The following is an 18,724-nucleotide window of genomic DNA, read 5'->3' on the forward strand; positions in this document are numbered from 1 at the left end:
ATTTGTTATATTTTGTTGTTGCAACTTTTATATATATTTTGCAATAAGATGAGAAAATTTTACAAACTAACTAAAATTGTATGTATTGCCAGAAAAGAAAGCCTCCCTCCCCTATTTTGTAATTTTTTAGCTTATAAAGAAAGTGTCCGTGTCAGTTTAAAAAAAAATTTGACTCGCTGACTTTGTCCGTTGAGCGCGGGGTAGGGTATTCGGCATCACAAAGTCATTTTAAAATCGTTAGTGGGCGATTATGGGTGTTAGAGGGGCGTGGCGCTGGGCTGAAATAAACTTGCGCTGCGTAGAAAGCCCAAGAATATGTGTGGGAAATCTCAACATTCTAGCTTTTGTAGTTTCCGAGATCTCAGCGTTCATACCGACAGACAGACGGACGGACATGGCTAGATCGACTCGGCTAGTGACCCTGGTCAAGAATATATATACTTTATGGGGTCGGAAACGCTTCCTTCTAGCTGTTACACGAATGTTGCACGAATACACTATACCCTTTTACTCTACGGGTATAAAAGGCCGTTTTGCGGTGTTTACTATATCTCTGCTAAAAGTGATCGGACTTACATCTTGTTTTAACATTTCGCTTTTGAAAAAACCCGCCCACGGAAGCTTAACTTTGAATTTTTCTAAAAAAAAAATTTGTTTATTTTTTAAAATCAAAAAAAAAATTAAAGTCAAAATTGAAAATTTTGGGAAGAAGTCGTATACATTCCCATCCAAATACAGCTACTTTTCTAGCCGCTCCGACGACAGCGTCAAATATCTGTCACCACTGTGAGGGCGCTCGCTTGCGCGCCAAAAGCAATCGGCCGCTATCGATACCAGCAGAGTAGTGTTGCCAGCGGCGCCTCAGCAATATTTCAGCGTGTCTGTTCCCTAAAAAATTGCATAAAACGTTGGATAAACGACGCGACGTCCGGAAATTAGTAGAACTGCCACCACCCAGCGACCAGGCGCCGAGAACCAACGGTGACAGCGAGCCCGAGAGTGAAGTGCCCGAAATTGGGACCCTTTGGCAACCCAGCCAGTTGTTCTGCTCTTTTTTAGGCGGCCGCCGTCGCGTGAAGACTGAAGTGAAAATCGTGGTTCCCGCGACTCTCGTGTTTCGTTTCATTTGAACCAGACAGGACAAGATGGCAGCGGATCAGGCTCAGTTCCAGCAGCTCCTGGTGTCCCTGTTGTCCACGGACAACGATGTGCGCCAGCAGGCGGAGGTAAGTCTCTCGTCGACAGGGTTGTGGGGAGGGGGATCGCGAAATCATATTGCCGTCGCCTCGAATTTTCGATGCGCAATTTGCAATTTGCAGTTATGTGCACATAGTACACGGCAGCTGCCATCTATAAGATATTCCCGGGGTTATGGGCATGCGAATCTTTCGGCCGAAATTTCTGACGAATCTGAATCATCGCACAAAACGTGTTTTCGCCCTCCGCTTTGCCTCGGCATTCGCATGTGTGCGAGGGAGAGCGAGCGTCGGGCGACAGACGGTGCGAAGCAGGCAAACAAAGCAAAATCGAATCGAATTGTACAATTTGCATGGCCGCCACATGATTTTCCACTGGAATGGGAATAGTACCCCCGCAAACGGAAACAAAGAGCAGGTGCGAAATCCATGACACACGGTCTGGGAAATGCAATCTGTCGGTTGATAAGGTGCTCGGATTCCGTTGCTTCGTTCCGGCGCCACATGGCACCGCCCCGCCCCGGACCGCCCACCGAACCCCACCCACTCGGCGACCTTGGACAGATGGCTGGCATGGTACCGCTCGCTTCAATTACCTTGGAATACTAGGTTGCCAAAAGCATACGGTCCTTGTACCGGGTTTTGTGCCATTCTTAAAAATAACCTTATCCAAATCCGATATAATCAATGTTGTGAAAAGGGCTCCCTAAATACATTGCATATCACTCGAAAATGATAATTTAAAAAATAATCGGATTCGTAAGGTAAACAATTAAAAACAATATCCTGACTATAATATATATTTTTAAAATTTGTAAGATAATTTTTTACTTAATTGCATCAAACAATAAATATTCTTTGAGCATTCAATTATTTTATTGAAAGATTCGTTTTTTGTTTACAAATCTTTAAAAAGCCGGGGTACATTTTCTATTATACAGCTTCATTTGGAAATACTTAGTTTTAATTCGTTAAAATTTTGACATAAATTGGTAAAGAAAACTAGCTAATGAATAAATAAATATACCTACATATTAACGTTAAATTGCATATTTATCTTATCGATAAGTAACTACAAAATTGTGGTTGTTGTAATCTATTACCTTACTCTTGTGTTACTGTCCATTGAGTTGAATAGGTTACATAGGTATTTTAAAAGTTTTCGATTGCATTTAAAATTTTTCCACATTTATATAGTTTATAAACTAGATTGACAATATTTTTATTTTTTTGGATGTTTAAACTCGTATACTAAACATTAACTTATGACCGTTTTTACCCTACTTTTAAACCCTACTTTAAATTACACCTGCGGGCGAAAGTAAATTTAAGACCACCTTATCAAACCCTATATTCGTGTTTTGTTTTCCTATTCCAGGAAGCGTACAACAACCTGGCAAGGGAGCTGAAGGTGACGCATCTGCTGGGCAACATCCAAAATGGCCAGCAATCGGAGGAGGCGCGCCAGATGGCCGCCGTGCTGCTGCGCCGTCTGTTCACCACCGAGTTCCTGGAGTTCTACAAAGAGGTTGGTTAAAACAACGTTGCGAATCCCTGCCAGAAGCTCTAACTAATATTCCCCGCTTTTAGATTCCCGCTGAATCTCAGAACCAGCTGTTGCAGCAGATCCTTTTGGCCGTGCAGCAGGAGGTAACTCCTCAGCTGAGGCGCAAGATCTGCGAGGTGGTGGCCGAGGTGGCTAGAAATCTGATCGACGAGGACTGCAACAATCAGTGGCCGGACATCCTGCAGTTCCTCTTCCAGTGCGCCAACTCGCCCACGCCCCAGCTGCAGGAATCGGCGCTGAGGATTTTCTCCAGTGTGCCTTCGATTTTCGGAAACCAGGAAGCCCAGTACATCGATCTGATCAAGCAGATGCTGGCCAAGAGCATGGATGCTGGATCCGATCCAGAGGTCCGAGTTCAGGCTGTGCGAGCCGTAGGAGCCTTCATTCTCTACCACGACAAGGAGAAGGAGACGGCCATCTACAAGCACTTCGCCGATATGCTGCCCCGCATGATCCAGATCACTGGGGAGACAATCGAGGTTCAGGACGACCAGAGTCTGCTGAAGCTTCTCATCGAGATGACCGAAAACTGCCCCAAGTTCCTGCGCCCCCAGCTGGAGTTTATTTTCGAGGTCTGCATGAAGGTGTTCAGCTCGCAGGACTTTGAGGACAGCTGGCGACACCTCGTCCTGGAGGTGATGGTCTCGCTTGCCGAGAACGCTCCGGCGATGGTGCGCAAGCGGGCAGACAAGTACATTGTGGCTTTGATCCCACTGATTCTGCATATGATGACCGATTTGGATGAGGACGAGAACTGGTCTACGGCCGATGTGGTCGATGATGACGATCATAGTGACAACAACGTGATCGCCGAGTCGTCGCTGGATCGCCTGGCGTGCGGTTTGGGAGGAAAGGTTGTGCTTCCGCACGTAATGAATGCTCTGCCGGCCATGTTGGGCCACGCTGACTGGAAGCATCGCTTCGCCGCCCTCATGGCCATCTCGGCCATCGGTGAGGGCTGCCACAAGCAGATGGAGGCCATTCTGGACGAGGTCATGACCGGAGTCTTGAACTTCCTGCGGGATCCCCATCCCCGCGTTCGCTACGCCGCTTGCAACGCCATCGGCCAAATGTCCACCGACTTTGCTCCGACCTTCGAGAAAAAGTTCCACAGCCAGGTGAGTTTTGACTCTATAATGATCTGTAAGGCAACTTTTAACAATTTTTAATTGTTTTAATTAAATTATAAAAGTGCCTGTGTTATTGCGTAACTAGTTTGTTATATTTTCATATTTATTACGTATCATTAAAGATATTCAAAATCTTCACATATGCCTAGTAGAGTCCTGCATGAGTACACTTGAATTGACAAACAAGTCAATTTTTTGAAAATAGAGTGAGTGAGTTCAAGGGAGTTAACTTTGATCACTTGTTTCACTTGATCACTCGTAAAAAAAAAGTGATACAAGCACAGAACAAAAGTGAGTGGGAGTGATAAAATTACTAAGCAAATTATTTAGATGATTCGAAATTATTTTATATCAATTCAAGTCAAGCATCAAAACGCCTACTTTCTACAAAGTTACAATGAATTTTCTTATATTTGTTTGAATTTAAGATATAGTGGTCCGATCCGGCTCGCTCCGACATATGTACTACCTGCAGTAGAAAGAAGACTTTCGGGAAAGTTTTATCGCGATAGCTTTAAAAGTGAGAGACTAGAAACGGACAGACGGACATGGCTAGATAGACTCGGCTATTGGTGCTGATCAAGAATATATATACTTTATGTGGTCGGAAACGTCTCCTTCACTGCGTTGCAAACATCTGACCCCTCTACAAGGGTATAAAAAGTGATCCAAGTTAACTGATTTTAAAAATTGACTTTCAAGTACACTCATGCAGGAAGTATATAGTATTGTTTACTTGGCGACTTTTATTTGGTTTACCAAAATAGTTTCGATGCATATCACTGGTTGAATTGTTCTGGAAATCTGTCTACAGTTTGTTACCTTAAATGCGATATTTGCAAACAAACAACCCGAGTATTACATAAACAAGATGTTACTAGTAAACAAACAGTCTGAAAACGTTTTTCAAATATTTATTTTTTTACACGGGTCTTTCTTGTTAGTAATGCAATATTCTTATTTTCACATATACACAAATATGCACTCTTAAACGTTTTTAATATTTTATAATAGAAAACAACAAATACTATTAAAGTACGTTAACAAAACCCGCTTGTTTTCCAGGTCATTCCCGGTCTGTTGGCCCTCTTGGATGACGTAGAGAATCCCCGTGTGCAGGCGCATGCAGGTGCTGCTCTGGTGAACTTCAGCGAGGACTGCCCGAAGAACATATTGACACGCTATCTTGACGGGATTATGACCAAGCTTGAGACCATACTGAACTCGAAGTTCAAGGAGCTCGTGGAGAAGGGAAACAAGTTGGTTTTGGAGCAGGTGGTCACCACTATTGCTTCGGTTGCGGATACCTGCGAGGCAGAATTCGTGGCCTACTACGATCGCCTTATGCCATGCCTTAAGTTCATCATCCAGAATGCAAACTCGGATGATCTTCGCATGCTGCGAGGCAAGACGATCGAGTGCGTAAGCTTGATAGGACTGGCGGTGGGCCGGGAGAAGTTCATAGGCGATGCCGGCGAGATCATGGACATGCTGTTGGTCAATCACACCGAGGGAGGAGAGCTGGCCGATGACGATCCGCAGACTTCCTACCTGATCACCGCCTGGGCCCGCATGTGCAAGATCCTGGGCAAGCAGTTCGAGCAATATCTGCCTGTCGTCATGGGTCCCGTGATGCGAACGGCCACCATGAAGCCCGAGGTGGCGATGCTCGACAACGACGAGGTGGAGGATATCGAGGGCGATGTGGACTGGTCGTTCATTAATCTGGGGGAGCAGCAAAACTTCGCCATTCGCACGGCTGGCATGGATGACAAGGCTTCGGCCTGTGAGATGCTGGTGTGTTATGCCAGGGAACTCAAGGAAGGATTTGCCGAGTACGCCGAGGAGGTGGTGCGACAAATGTTGCCCATGCTCAAGTTCTACTTCCACGACGGCGTCCGCACAGCGGCTGCCGAGTCGTTGCCTTACCTGCTGGACTGCGCCAAGATCAAGGGTCCGCAGTATCTGGAGGGCATGTGGTTGTTCATCTGCCCGGAGCTACTCAAGGTGATCAACACGGAACCGGAGCCGGAAGTCCAGTCGGAGCTGCTCAACTCCTTGGCGAAATGCATTGAGACCCTGGGACCCAATTGCCTTAACGAGGATGCCATGAAGCAGGTTTTGGAGATTATCAACAAGTATGTTGTTGAGCATTTTGAGCGGGCTGACAAGCGCTTGGCTGCCCGCAACGAGGAGGACTACGACGACGGCGTGGAGGAGGAGCTGGCCGAGCAGGACGACACTGATGTCTACATCCTTTCCAAAATCGTGGACATCACACATGCCCTCTTCCAGACGAACAAGGCTCAGTTCTTGCCCGCCTTCGAACAGGTGGCCCCGCACTTTGTCAAGCTACTGGAGCCCAGCCGTCCTGTGGCCGATCGCCAGTGGGGCGTGTGCGTGTTCGATGATCTGATCGGTAGGTTATTTATATTTTTGCTAGAGAATCGAGAACCAGTCGACTGATTAAGTCCGGAAACCTTATTGCCTTAGGCCTAGACGCAAAAGAATCTCTAAAGATTTTATTCGCTCATTACTGAAACGAATCTGGAAACATTCTTTGTTTCTTTAACAGTTAAAAGTTCCATTCAAGTTTAACCTTTCGTATCTGGACTATAAAATAGAAAATTTGGTTCTTTAACAAAGTAAAGATTTCAAGTATGGGGTAGTAATCTACAGCTAGAATCCTATTCGATTTGGTAGCCTTTTGTCTTGGGCTATGAAAAAGTCCAGATTTTGTCGACCTGTGTATTTGTTATTGACAAAGAATTATAAAAATTAACCTTACATTTAAATAATAATAAGAGAGAATTCGAATCGTATAAACATTAGTTAATAGTTAGCGATATACTAACTAACTTTTTGCCTATTTTATTTGCAGAATTCTGTGGCCCTGCTAGTGCTCCCTACCAGCACATCTTCACGCCTGCCCTGCTGCAGTACGTAGGCGACAAGTCGCCGGAGGTGCGTCAGGCTGCTGCCTACGGATGCGGAGTGCTCGGCCAGTTCGGCGGCGAGCAGTTCGCCGTGACGTGCGCCCAGATCATTCCACTGCTGGTTCAGGTCATCAACGACCCAAAGGCCCGCGAAATCGAGAACATCAATGCGACAGAGAACGCGATCTCGGCGTTTGCCAAGATCCTAATGTACAACAAGTCGGCGTTGACCAACGTGGACGAGCTCATCGCGGTGTGGTTCTCTTGGCTGCCGGTCTCCGAGGACCCAGAGGAGGCCACCCACATCTATGGCTACCTGTGCGACCTCATCGAGGGCAACCACCCGGTTATCCTTGGGGCCAACAACTGCAATCTGCCGCGCCTCGTTTCCATCATCGCCGAAGCCTTCTGCACCAAGGTGATAGAGGCCAAGAGCGCGAACGGATCTCGCATGCTCACCATTGTCAAGCAGGTGGAATCCAATCCGGACGTGATGGCCGCCTGTGCCAGCACTCTCAGCCCGGAACAGCAGCAGGCCCTGCAGGACGCCTACCGGGAGTTGGCGGCCGTTCCAACCGCCTAAGGGATCGGAAACACACTTTGCTCCAGACCCAACCAATCCAGTCCTGGCGACCTTGGCAAGGAGGGAAGGATGGAAGCCTCAGCTACTCGTTATCATTACTTTTCATCTGACCGAAATTGTCGTCGCAAATGCATTATAAACTATACGTTTAAAACATACATACACGCATATTTACATTTATGTGTACGATAGAGTTATCCGAGTATATAATTCTATATATATTGTGATTTCAATCAAAAATCTTCTCCCGAAGACTAAAGTCTGCTCCTCGTTAGAATTTGACATGTTGTATGGATCGGATCCCAAGGCCATCGCAATCACACACAAATTCCAATAGATTATTTTCGTTACTCAATTTTTCATATGTTTTACATATGTGTGTATATTCGGCCCACACGGCCGCCTCCTCTCCCTGCAACCAAAAAAAAAAACAAAAAAACACAGGATGTGAACGTTGTCCGAATCAAACGAAATGTAATTTTGTGCATTCAAAGCAGGATCCACAAAAATATTTAATGGAATAACATCTATTGTATTTTAAAAATGATAAAAAGAACGAAATAAATAACACGTAAAACGACATTTTAATTGGAATGTAGAATGGGTTTTTAATTGCTTTCGCAGTTGTCATTAGGATATGCTCCTTAATGTTTTTCAAGACGGTAGGTACTAATTTGTGAACAATTTTTTAAATATCACGACCTTTTTAATTAGTTTATCGGCAATGAAAGGTTAATTTTAGACTTCCAACGATGTGACTGGAATACAACAATTTGGCCTTGTTTGTGATTTAAAAATTGACTAAGATAGAAATTTTGAATTTATTACAATCAATACTTTTCTCCGCCTTAATTAAATTAAAATTTATACGCTAATAATTCTGTCCGTTGATTATAAAAGCCTTTGCTTCGTTTCATGCCAATAGCTGTAACTCTGTGCACAATTTAATAAGGGAGGATTTAGACGTACGATAAAGTTTTAAATTTAAATTAATGGATATTGGGAAATAAATTGATCTTATTAACGATACTGATACAGGCGGAGGCTATATCGATAGTACGAAACCTTAAAAAAGGTAATACTCTCTGCAAGGCTATAAAAACTAAAAATAACGGAAAATCAAATTCAAAAAGAACTTCCAAAACGAAATGGCAACTCTGTGTCGAAGAAGAAGAGCAACAATAGTAAACGTGCAAAGGTCTCCTAAACAGCTGATACGAATCGCGAAGAAAAATAAGCCAAGCAAAACAAAAATGTGAAAATCTCAGAACATTCCACGACTCGAATAAGAAAACATTTTCTGATAAGTTATTAACGAATTTATGTTTCGGTAAAAATCTACATACCTACATATTCACTTGAAGGCGAACCGGATGAACTATTAAATACATACATAAGTACTATGCAATAGCCAAACGAAATCAATGACGAAATATTGTATTAGAAGTGAGCGACCATTGTTTTGCTGACTTAGTGATGACTTAGTGGGCAAAGTGCACCCTGATCTAAATTATTGGCACCGACTTTCGCCGCGAATCTCATTCAGATTTAACCCAAAGGTGAGTGCAACAGGTGGGCGGGAAAAATCCGCTTGGAAGGCAGGAAAGCGGAAGCAATTTCGTTGGCCACAATTTAATTTCGAGCAGCTGCCTGACTCAATTTTGGGAAGTGAGAAAAAAGATTCTATTTGCTGACCAATTTCATGACGCATTATGTCTACAAAGGCGTCCCTTTTAGTCTTATTTGGTCGCCAGCCACGTTAGGATGAATCTCTGCCATCAAGTGGGTTTCTTTCAAAATCTAGAAAATTCTAAAGGTTCATACCAGTTACAAATGCCGAAAAGTCACTCTAAAACTCTTCTTTCGGCACATATATTTTGGAGTTTTTATTTTGAAAATTATCCCCGTTAAAAAAGTATGGGTTTCATATAATATCTAGAAAATTATTCTAAAACTTTCGTCATTAATATTTTAGAGAACTCTATATTAAATACATTAAAAACTGTCTCCTTTAAAATATTAAAACCATTATTACAACTTAATAGGGAATAAGTATTGTGTATTTTAACACCATTTTTTACGTTTCTGGTTTAGAAATCCAAGTCTATCGCTTCGTTTATCTTCCTTAGATATTCAACGCAGTAATGGCGGAGGAGAACGAGTTCCTGAACGCCTACGCCAGCATTAAAACAGCGTATAAGGCAGCCATGACTCAGGTGGAGCTGGCCGTTAAGCATGAGGAGCAGGAATCCCCAGGACAGGCCATTGAGGCCTACGAGCTCGCCCTGAAAATGATGGAGGACACTTTCGCAATTCCAGTAGGTCTTCCCGAGGAGATAGAAGCCGTGCAGACCGAGTGGAACGACGCCTGCGCCTTGATCCAGAAACTGAAGAGCGCCAAAACGGAAGTCACCTACCGTCTAAAGGTTTTGCGGTCCCAGAACCAACCCATTGACGATGAAGCCCTGGAGGCCGTAGAGGAAAGTCGCACTGAAGTGGATGCAAATAGGCCGCTGCTGGCGGAGAACCCCTCCACGCATTATGATATATCCAATGCTAGTGGAAGACCAAAGACATACAGGGAACTGGCTGACGGTTTGAGGAGGCTTTTAGCTGTTCCCGACTCCCATGCCCTGCTGGATGAGCTCTTCCGCGCCCAGGTGAAAATGTACCGCATTGAAGCGAATGGAACTGTTACTTCTATAAGTGGATCGTCCACCATGTCGCTGGTGATGTGCACCGTGGGTGGTGAATGGAAGTACCTCAGCGGTATTTACTTCATCCAGTGCTCCATGCCGAATGAGGAGACCGGAATGATTTGGCTCTACCCTCTGGTTCCCTCGATCACCAACTGCTATCGCACAGAGTATGGAGCCTTCATCTTTCCGGATATGGAGTGCCAGCAGCCAGGGAATGCCTTTGGTTTAATGCTGACCAAGGATGGCCAGCCTTCGTTGGACTCTGATGAAGCACTGCAGGACTTGCAGCGGTTCTTCCTCGACCTGTTGGAGGCTGTCCTCGCTGGCACGGTGGAGCAGCTGAAATCTCCGACCTCCCAACGTGCTGGCCTCGCTTCAGATTCCGCTTCCGGTTCGGAGCAGGTGTCCAGACACATTGTGAGTGCGGCCGATTTCATTGCTCGAAATCTGGTTAAGGGCGCCGAAAAGACAGGAGGCCTCATGCTCAGAAGTACGCCGTATCTCATTTCCAAAATGACACCCGCCGCTGCCGATGCCCCCACTCAGGTGCCCAGCTCCGTACAGACTTCAGGTTCGTGAAGTTCAAACGATAAAATCACATTTAAAAATAAAAGAAATTTACCTTTATTTTCCCTGCAGTTGAGGTGGCTCAGAAAGTGACGCATGCCGCGGCCGGAATGACAGGCTGGATAGCCGGAAAGGTGGGCACTGCCTCGATGGCAGTGGGTCGCTACCTGGCTCCTCACATCCAAGAGCAGGGGTCCAAGTTGCTGCAGAAAGGATTCGGCTACGACAGCAGCGAGGCGAATAGCACCATGGAGGGAGCCATGACCATAGCAGCAGGAGCCGTGGAGGGTGTCAGCACGGTGTTCGATGGCCTCGAAACATCGGCCAAGATCCTGGGTTGCAGCCTCAGCCAAAATTCGGTCAAAATAATCGAACACAAGTGAGTTACAAACTATTTTTTTGAAGACATTTGTTTAGCCTTTCGTAGAATACTGTCTATGAGTTTTGAATTAAAAAAAAAAACAATATTATTTAGAAAACATTTTTGTTTTGCTTCCAATTTTGAAAAAATGCTTAGAAACCCATCCGTAAAAATAACTAAATATAATAAGTAGACATCGGAAAAATTACAAATATTGTAAATGTGATCAATTCACGTCAAACGTGACACGTAATTTGGGGTTATCTCTGAAAAAATTCTAAAAACCTAAAAAAATTTGTTTTTTTTTATAGTGAATTGAAATTTACATATATAACAACCCGGATCCGTCATTTTACTTTTGTAACATGAAAAAAACATTTTTTTTTTCATTTTAAAATTTTAAATATGTCATATAATTTGTCATTTGTTATACCCCTCAGGGCTAGTACTCAACCCAACAAAAAGTCGTCCAAAACAAAAACTTTATATGAAACAAAATTTTTTGACGTTGTTTTTCATATGAAGTTATTTGTTTTGGACGACTTTTTGTTGGGTTGAGTACTAAGCCTTACTCAAAAAGAAATAGTATGTATAGGAAGGAGTAAGCGTTTTCGACCTTATGAAAGTCATACATACATATATTTTTAATCATGATCACTAGCAGAGTCGATTTAGCTATGTCCATTTGTCTGTCTGTCCGTATGAACACTGTGATATCTGAAACTAAAATATCTAGGAACCTAAATATAGCTAGAAAGATCAAGTTTACTATTTAAGTATCGTAATTTTTTCAGATATGGTCAACCGGCAGGAAATCTGGCTAGTGGCACTTTTGACACTGTAGGCAATGTTTTCGTGGTCAGCCAGAACGTGAACTACATTACTCCCAAAGGCATTGCCAAGAAAATGGTCAAACGAACTGGAGAAGCCGTGGTCAGCGACTACAAACGAGACTTACGCAAATCGGAATCTCATTACATAAATGCCGGTGCACTCTATCCGGATCTTCGGGCCTTAAAGGAATGAGTGTCCTTACCAAAAATAATATTAATACTTTGTAATCGTTGATATTGATATACTGATATAATATTTATGGCTTATTCATCAGAGACTTTTATTTGTTTATTTGTTCTCTGGATAAGAGGTTCATTAAAGATCCTAAAACATATTTTCACTCAAAAAATAAAAAAATTTTTGATGGTTTATCATAAAAAATTTGGGTTTGATTTGCTTACCATTTTAAGCCCAGATGGCAAAAATGTTGTACACATTAATTTCATTATTTCTCTGACAGTTTATTTGACAACTAAATGATAAAGTAGACCGATTTGTATTGAATTTATTTCTGAAAAATAAGAATATCCCTAATAGTATAAGATAATCAGGGTATTCCCCATACTGTTAAATTGCTGACTTGTTGAATTTTGGTCAGCTGCATAAAAAAATTCACTTTCAGAAATTTAAGTAATTGAACAGCCTCGAAAAATGTTAAAAATGTTGTTAAGTCGTTGAAAACCAGAGTTGTCACCTTCTTTTACTAAAAGTCATGGAAACTGCAACATTTTACTATCATAATAGTCAGAATATGTCAAAAACAGCGAAGATTTTATTTGTTTCCCAATATTTTCCGATCGTTTCAATAAAAGCTATGTGATATAGTCGTCCGATTTTGATGAAATTAAATTCGAAATTCAGAATTAATTACAAAATGTTATTTCCAAGCGTAGGAGGTTGTATGTTAAAAAACACCAAAGATATTTATTTTACATATTTTTCCTATGGGAGCAATAAGATATAGTTGTCCGATCCGGCTGGATCCGACCTCTACCCCACCTGCAAAAGAAAGAAGCCTTTTGGGAAAGTTTAAAACTAAGAGACTAGTTGTTAGTGCTAAGTTTACAGAGCCCTGTTGGCACAAGAGAGCATACGCCACCTTGCCACATTGCAACCGTTATGTTACGTGTGCTTACGTTCCTGACAGGTCCAAGATATTCAATAGAGGGCGCTGTGCCCGTTTGAAACTTCTGCTACTCCGCTCTCGCTCAGCTCTTACGTTATTGCACTTCACGTTGTGACGTTACGCCAAGTATTGAATTTAATTGAAACCAACTTTACTTGCCAATGAAGTCGGCAGATCATTTTAAAAAGCCTAAGCTGTGGAACTTTTACTAGGAAAACAGCACTAATTCGTTCGTCCAAGTAAGCGCGAACACTTAACAGGGCTGTTATAGATGGCGCTTTAGGTCGCTGGCAGGCCCAAAAAATTCAACAGAGGGCGCCTTCTGTCGTCGGTAAAAATTGAGCATACGCACCTTGGCCACATTGGCCGCAGAGCCCGTTTTCCGCTCTCACTCACCGTTTTCTTACTCTCTGACGCTGCGCTCTCGCTCTCACTCAGATCTTACGTTATATTGCACTTTACGTTGTGACGTTATGCCGAAATTGAAATGGTAAAAACCGAGCATTCAATTTTTTCATTCTCGGGCGCGATTACCTTACTCGGACTAAGCAGGTAGAGCATATTTTCGAGTCGCCGCGCCAATACATATAACCGAGCTTTTTCGCGATTCGGCCCTTGGCACGGTAAATAACTTGGTCTCAGAGTCTTGGATTTTATTTTGCGTACCAAGCACCGCGTTTTAAGCTAAACTTCGCTGGAAGTGGTGTGAATTGAAAATTGCACCTGTGCTGTGGAAAATTGTGAATTCAGTCGCGGTCTAATTATCACTTGTGTGTGTGGGTGAGGGGTGCCTGTTTGTGTGTGAGTGAGTTAGTGCCGTTTTATTTTCGATTTTGACGGGAAATTTAAACGGAAAAGTGATTAATATTCACCAACTTAAGTTGTTGCACTTACGACACAAAAAGAGTTTTTCTCGCTTAAAAATACCAGTTTAAACAACTACCGATGCAACAACAACAACTGCCGTAAACGGCCAACAGCAGAAGCAACAGCAACAACAACAACAGTTCTAACAACAGTACACAAACAAACACGTTTTCCGTTTTATTTTTCTGCCTCGCGTTTGCTGGTGTGTGTGGGTGTGGTGCTGTGTGTGTGTACGTGTTGCTCGTCTGAGTAAAGAAATTTCTAATGATTTTTGTTTGTGTTCCCGAAAAGCAACTCCGAACAACAACATCTACAATTGGACTCCACAGTGCCTGTCCTATGATTTGTTAAAATTATTTGCATGTCCTTATTTTATTTTTGCTTAAAAACTCCTGCAGCCGCAATAATAATTTAATAAGGAAAAAGCAACGCCAATTGTACCGATCGGAGCTTCGAATTTGGTTGGTGAGTATTTTTATTGTGTAAAAAATGAATGAAAAAAGATTACAAATTTTAAATTATACAAACTGGACTGCAGATTAAATTATGTATTTAAAATTAAATTAATATTATGGATTACAATTTTTTTTCTTTTTGATTTCACTTGAATCAAATTTTAAGTACATAAATACAGAATTATTCAAAAATGTTTTGCGAAATAAATACTCAGGAATTTTTTTTTTGGGTGTGGTAAGTTTATACGCTTACATCGACTTTATATTCATTGTTTTCAGTGTGTCTTTTCCAACAGTGGTCAGAAACATATTTTTTTTATTATAAAGTTCATTCTTAAATACGGCAAACATATTTTAAAAAATAATGATAATATCCAATATTCAGAATAAAACATAAAAAAAATATTTTAAGAGAAAAATTAAAGAAAATTGAGCTACGAAACTTGGTGAAAAATTCCCCTCAAAATAGTTAACCACATTGAAAACTCTGAACTAGATTTGGTTTCACTTGGGTAAAATAGTTTTCAGTTGCTAGTTAATCTTTATTAAACAACTCGTTCTGTTGTATCCATTTACCTGATGCAACAATAGCAGCAAAATATCATTTACTGTGTTTATACGATGCCGAATTCACGCTATCATTTCACGCTTTCGGCCGATTCGTGCTTGTATAAACGCCATTTCGCGAATTCGGCAACACACGAAAGTTGACTATGATTTCAGCCCAAAAGCGTGATTTGGTAATAAGTAATCTGGTAACTCTTTAAAAACTGATCGACGTTGCCAGATCGCTAGAAATTGAAGGCCTTTTATAGGCCATTTCTCTAATCAGTGGTATTAAGAATTAGATATTTTTACCGGTCCGGCATCCCTATCAGATGAGAGTAAATAAAAGCATGAATTCTCGGCTGTCGTATAAACAGGGGCAATTTCTATATCGCGCTTTCAAGAAATCGTGATTGCTATCGTATAAACATAGTAATTGTGATAACCAGGACTAGGGAGATTACCTCAAGTAACATTCTTGGACCTGGGTCTGGACGTTCAGTTGCATCGGAAGTCGGGGAGGTGGTGGTCTGGAGTGAAGTGTTTAAGCTGGAGTTGTACATTCCTTCGGTTCCTCCACAGATCTTGTGGCCCTAGCATTTCGAGGTTCCAACCTTTTATATTTGACAGTCGTGTTTTTAAAACATTTTCACACCCTTGAAATACGTCCCTGTGCTGTCTTTGTTAGTCTTATTTTCCCCCAACATTTTCACTTTGCATTCCGAAATTTTCTCACCGCTCAGACTTGCAGCATTAAGGCGTCCAGTCATTTATTTGATATCATCATAATCGTCATCACCTGAGCTACAGGTTTTTAGCTAATAAGGCAATGGAAAAGAGACGAAGAAAAAATTGCTAAATTATAATCGAAAGAAAAAATCCATCATTGGAAAGTTGATTTGATTGCATTTGCGGAATGCAGTTGCCAGGGTTGCCTAGTTGTGCGACAGGGCGACGCATTTTTCGCTTGCCGTGCACTTGGCTAATATTTCAGGCTTCATGCTTCATTTGCGTTTCGGGCGGCCCAAGTCAACTTTCGGAACAAATCCGCCGGCAAGGGCGATTGGATTCGATTGGATCGGATCGGATGGGATGGTATAGTGTGGATTGAATTGGATGTGATGGGATAGGTGAAAGGCATTCGAAAGGGCTGAATTGAATTATACACTCGTATGTACCCGTCAGCAGTCTCTAAGCTCAGTTGTGTGGAGTTTATAACTTCCGTTTTCAATAGCTTTAATTTATTTTTGTGAATATTAAAAAAAACTATATTTTTAACATTAAAAAGAATATATATAATAATGTTATATCCTTAAAGTTCCCAGCTGTAGAAGATTTCCTGTAAAAAGTAAAAGATACAATTTTGTTTAGTGCAGGGAAGTGGTTTTCTTTCAATTGTACCACCCACAAAAAAAGTAATAAATCGCTCCGGGTGACAGTGGTAGTAGTTGGCAACGTTTTGCTGCAATTGGCAGGGCGAGCGGAAAATGTTGCGTGGGAGTAGAGACGTGCGGGGGCATTACACAATTATCCAAAGCATTTCCCCAAGAAAATGAAATTTTTCAGCTCGCTCACATGAAAATCAATTCCTTCCCACCCTACTCACCCCCACTACACAAAAACAAATTTTAAAAGCGAATATGATTATGGTAAATTAAAAATTTTTTTTTATATATTTCGGTTCATTTCCATTTACTCTTTAGGAAATATCATGAAATACAAATAAAGTAGTTATATACAGAATTTTATTATTATGCTTATTAATTATTTAAGTATAATGTGACGATAATTACAATTTCCATTTTCAACTCGTTATAAACAACATAAAACTACAAATATTTTGAAAGCAATTATTATTCATGAATTGAAGAAAAGTATTATTTCCAAGTGTACTTTTCTCTTTTCTTGACGTTGGTTATATTTTCCTAACCGTCTGTTTTTCCCCGTGTCTTTCCGCTGTTGCTGTTTTGTTTATGTTTTTCCCATCTTATTGTTTTTGCGCGCCTCGTGCGTCAATTTATGTGAGTTCAGTTCGCCTGCAAGACGGAAGCGCTTCTTAATGATACAAATAATAGTAGCTGTAGCGGCAGCTGGAAAAACTGAGGAAAAAAGGGTGTCCCGGCCGCTTTTTGCATTTTCCTACGCCACCCCTGAAAACTCCCGTGGAAAATTGGCGCCGCCGCAACTGCCCAAATGCCGTCGCTGCTCAAAACTTGTTTGCCGCATAATTTCCAAAGTTGCAATTTTCATTTTTTATGGCCATTTGTCTTGGAGTTGTTTTTGTCTGTTTTATTTTTTTACTTTTCAGTTGAAAGTGTTTGCAGTGCCTGTTGGGGCACATTTGGAGCTGCCCGGTTTTGTTTTTTCGCCTGGCTCATTTTGTTTGCCGTTGAGGTAATCAGAATTACATAAAGGGAAACATTTCATTTTCTTTTAATATGTTTCTCGATCTGTTATGAATTTACTGATATTTTTATTACACTTTTTCAAGATTCAAAGCAGTTTTTGAAAAATTCCTAATTATTCTACTAACATTTGAAATCAAATTCAATTCAAGATTTATTTGAACTTTTTAAGACTCGTTTTAAGGGCCTAATTTTAGCTTAACATGCGGACGAGAAAACTGCCGTAAGTCAGCTTGTGATTGATATAAAGGCTTAACTCTTCCCTTTCTGGGATCCGGTACCTTGTATCCGATTTCATAACAATTTCTGGTTTAGTCCGGCTCTTTCATAATCTACCAAAAGCACTTGTCACTGCCATCTGCTGCCGGCAACTTCCACTTGGCCACCCATATGGGCCCAGTTTGGTTTGGCCGCTTACCTGTTCCACCACCAAATACAAGTGACACTTGTGCAATTATTGTACAAAATGTTATTGTCCACTCTTGAAGCGAGTGTGTGTGTGCATGGTAGAACCCTCTTGGACAGGTTGTTCACTGAAACGAATGGTTTTATTTTATGCCGTGCTCTTCATGCCTGTCTGTGCCGACGTCGCTCTTAAACAATGGAGCGTATTTAGTGAAAATGCCCCGTACCGAGCAGCGGTGGCAGGGCCAGCTTATTAACTTACCTGCTATTTCAACCATTTTCGTTTTTCACACGCACGCAGGTCTGGAAAATGGAAAATGCACTTGCTTGTGGATTAGTTCGCTCTCGGTTGGATTTCTTTGTCTGCACCGCTTTCCTCCTGCTTTTCTCAATGAGCGGAAATGCGGCAGGGGTGAAACAGGTACTAAACCTATCTTGGGATCGTATTTAAAAAAATATTTTATTTTTCAGTTTCATAAAAATATTAAAATAATAAATTTAAAAATCTCTAAAAAATATTTAATATAACCGCGCCAAAGTAACACTACTTATTAATACAAATTAAGATTTATATGCCAGCCTGGAATTTGGGTCAATTTTAAAAATAAATGATTTTGAAGTTTAATTGTTTATTATTTAAAAATAAAAATGTTGAAACCGGTTTATTTTATTGGAAAGTATTAAATTATTAAATTTACAATTTTTTTCTGTGTGCATAGTGTTCTTGGACCTAAACCGGGGCTCAATAAAGGCAACTGTTTATTTTCGGTCCCTACTGATTTTTGATCTAGGGCGCACACAATTTGTTCGAGGTCTTTCCTATCAGATGCTAGTAAATTGATGGCGCCCGATGAGTATTTATTAGTTCGTATTCGTGAGTTTACTCTATAATTAAAATGCAACCTGATTGTTAAGTTGGGTCTAGGTTGATCTGCTTATCATTAAAGCGCTATTAGTTTCGAAGCTTGATTTAATGAATCGCCTTGAGAAAAGAGATTTGTTGGGTTTTAATGAGTTGGACTGTGTTTATTTGTAATCAGAGCGCAG

The 18,724-nt window shown here is 41.4% G+C and overlaps 3 protein-coding genes across 6 annotated transcripts in view; all 3 read left to right on the plus strand.

Moving 5' to 3' along the window:
* Window positions 1-886: 886 nt before the first annotated feature.
* Karybeta3 (karyopherin beta 3) lies at window positions 887-7,994 on the plus strand. Its single transcript, XM_017154500.3, has 5 exons — window positions 887-1,226; window positions 2,575-2,724; window positions 2,787-3,881; window positions 4,959-6,312; window positions 6,775-7,994. Exons 1-5 carry the CDS (start codon window positions 1,146-1,148, stop codon window positions 7,410-7,412), a joined length of 3,318 nt encoding a protein of 1,105 aa, XP_017009989.1. The 5' UTR covers window positions 887-1,145; the 3' UTR covers window positions 7,413-7,994.
* Window positions 7,995-9,154: 1,160 nt separating this feature from the next.
* spartin lies at window positions 9,155-12,203 on the plus strand. The gene is made up of 4 exons (XM_017154535.3): window positions 9,155-9,194; window positions 9,542-10,682; window positions 10,751-11,057; window positions 11,834-12,203. The coding sequence occupies exons 1-4, from the start codon at window positions 9,177-9,179 to the stop codon at window positions 12,063-12,065; spliced, it is 1,698 nt and encodes a 565-aa protein (XP_017010024.3). The 5' UTR covers window positions 9,155-9,176; the 3' UTR covers window positions 12,066-12,203.
* A 1,302-nt stretch (window positions 12,204-13,505) lies between these two features.
* Window positions 13,506-18,724, plus strand: part of smash (smallish) — a 60,820-nt gene continuing 55,601 nt past the window's right edge. The window contains exons 1-2 of one of the 4 annotated variants that reach the window (XM_044394744.2): window positions 13,506-13,622; window positions 14,158-14,331. The gene's annotated coding sequence lies outside the window, so the exon portion shown is untranslated. Of the gene's footprint in view, window positions 13,623-13,653; window positions 14,332-18,724 lie in introns of those variants that run through there. The other 3 variants (XM_070217236.1, XM_070217237.1, XM_017154469.3) reach the window with 3 other exon arrangements.

The sequence above is a fragment of the Drosophila takahashii genome, chromosome 3R (assembly GCF_030179915.1).
Source record: "Drosophila takahashii strain IR98-3 E-12201 chromosome 3R, DtakHiC1v2, whole genome shotgun sequence".
NCBI classification, from domain to species: Eukaryota; Metazoa; Arthropoda; class Insecta; order Diptera; family Drosophilidae; genus Drosophila; species Drosophila takahashii.

Excerpts from the sequence above, each read along its gene's own strand:
- spartin (XM_017154535.3), top strand. Across the intron at positions 10,683-10,750 it reads CAGCTCCGTACAGACTTCAG|TTGAGGTGGCTCAGAAAGTG; the intron begins GTTCGTGAAGTT and ends TTTTCCCTGCAG. Across the intron at positions 11,058-11,833 it reads GTCAAAATAATCGAACACAA|ATATGGTCAACCGGCAGGAA; the intron begins GTGAGTTACAAA and ends TAATTTTTTCAG.
- Karybeta3 (XM_017154500.3), top strand. The coding sequence starts at position 1,146 with ATGGCAGCGGATCAGGCTCAGTTCCAGCAGCTCCTGGTGTCCCTGTTG. Across the intron at positions 1,227-2,574 it reads ATGTGCGCCAGCAGGCGGAG|GAAGCGTACAACAACCTGGC; the intron begins GTAAGTCTCTCG and ends TTCCTATTCCAG. Across the intron at positions 2,725-2,786 it reads TCCTGGAGTTCTACAAAGAG|ATTCCCGCTGAATCTCAGAA; the intron begins GTTGGTTAAAAC and ends CCCCGCTTTTAG.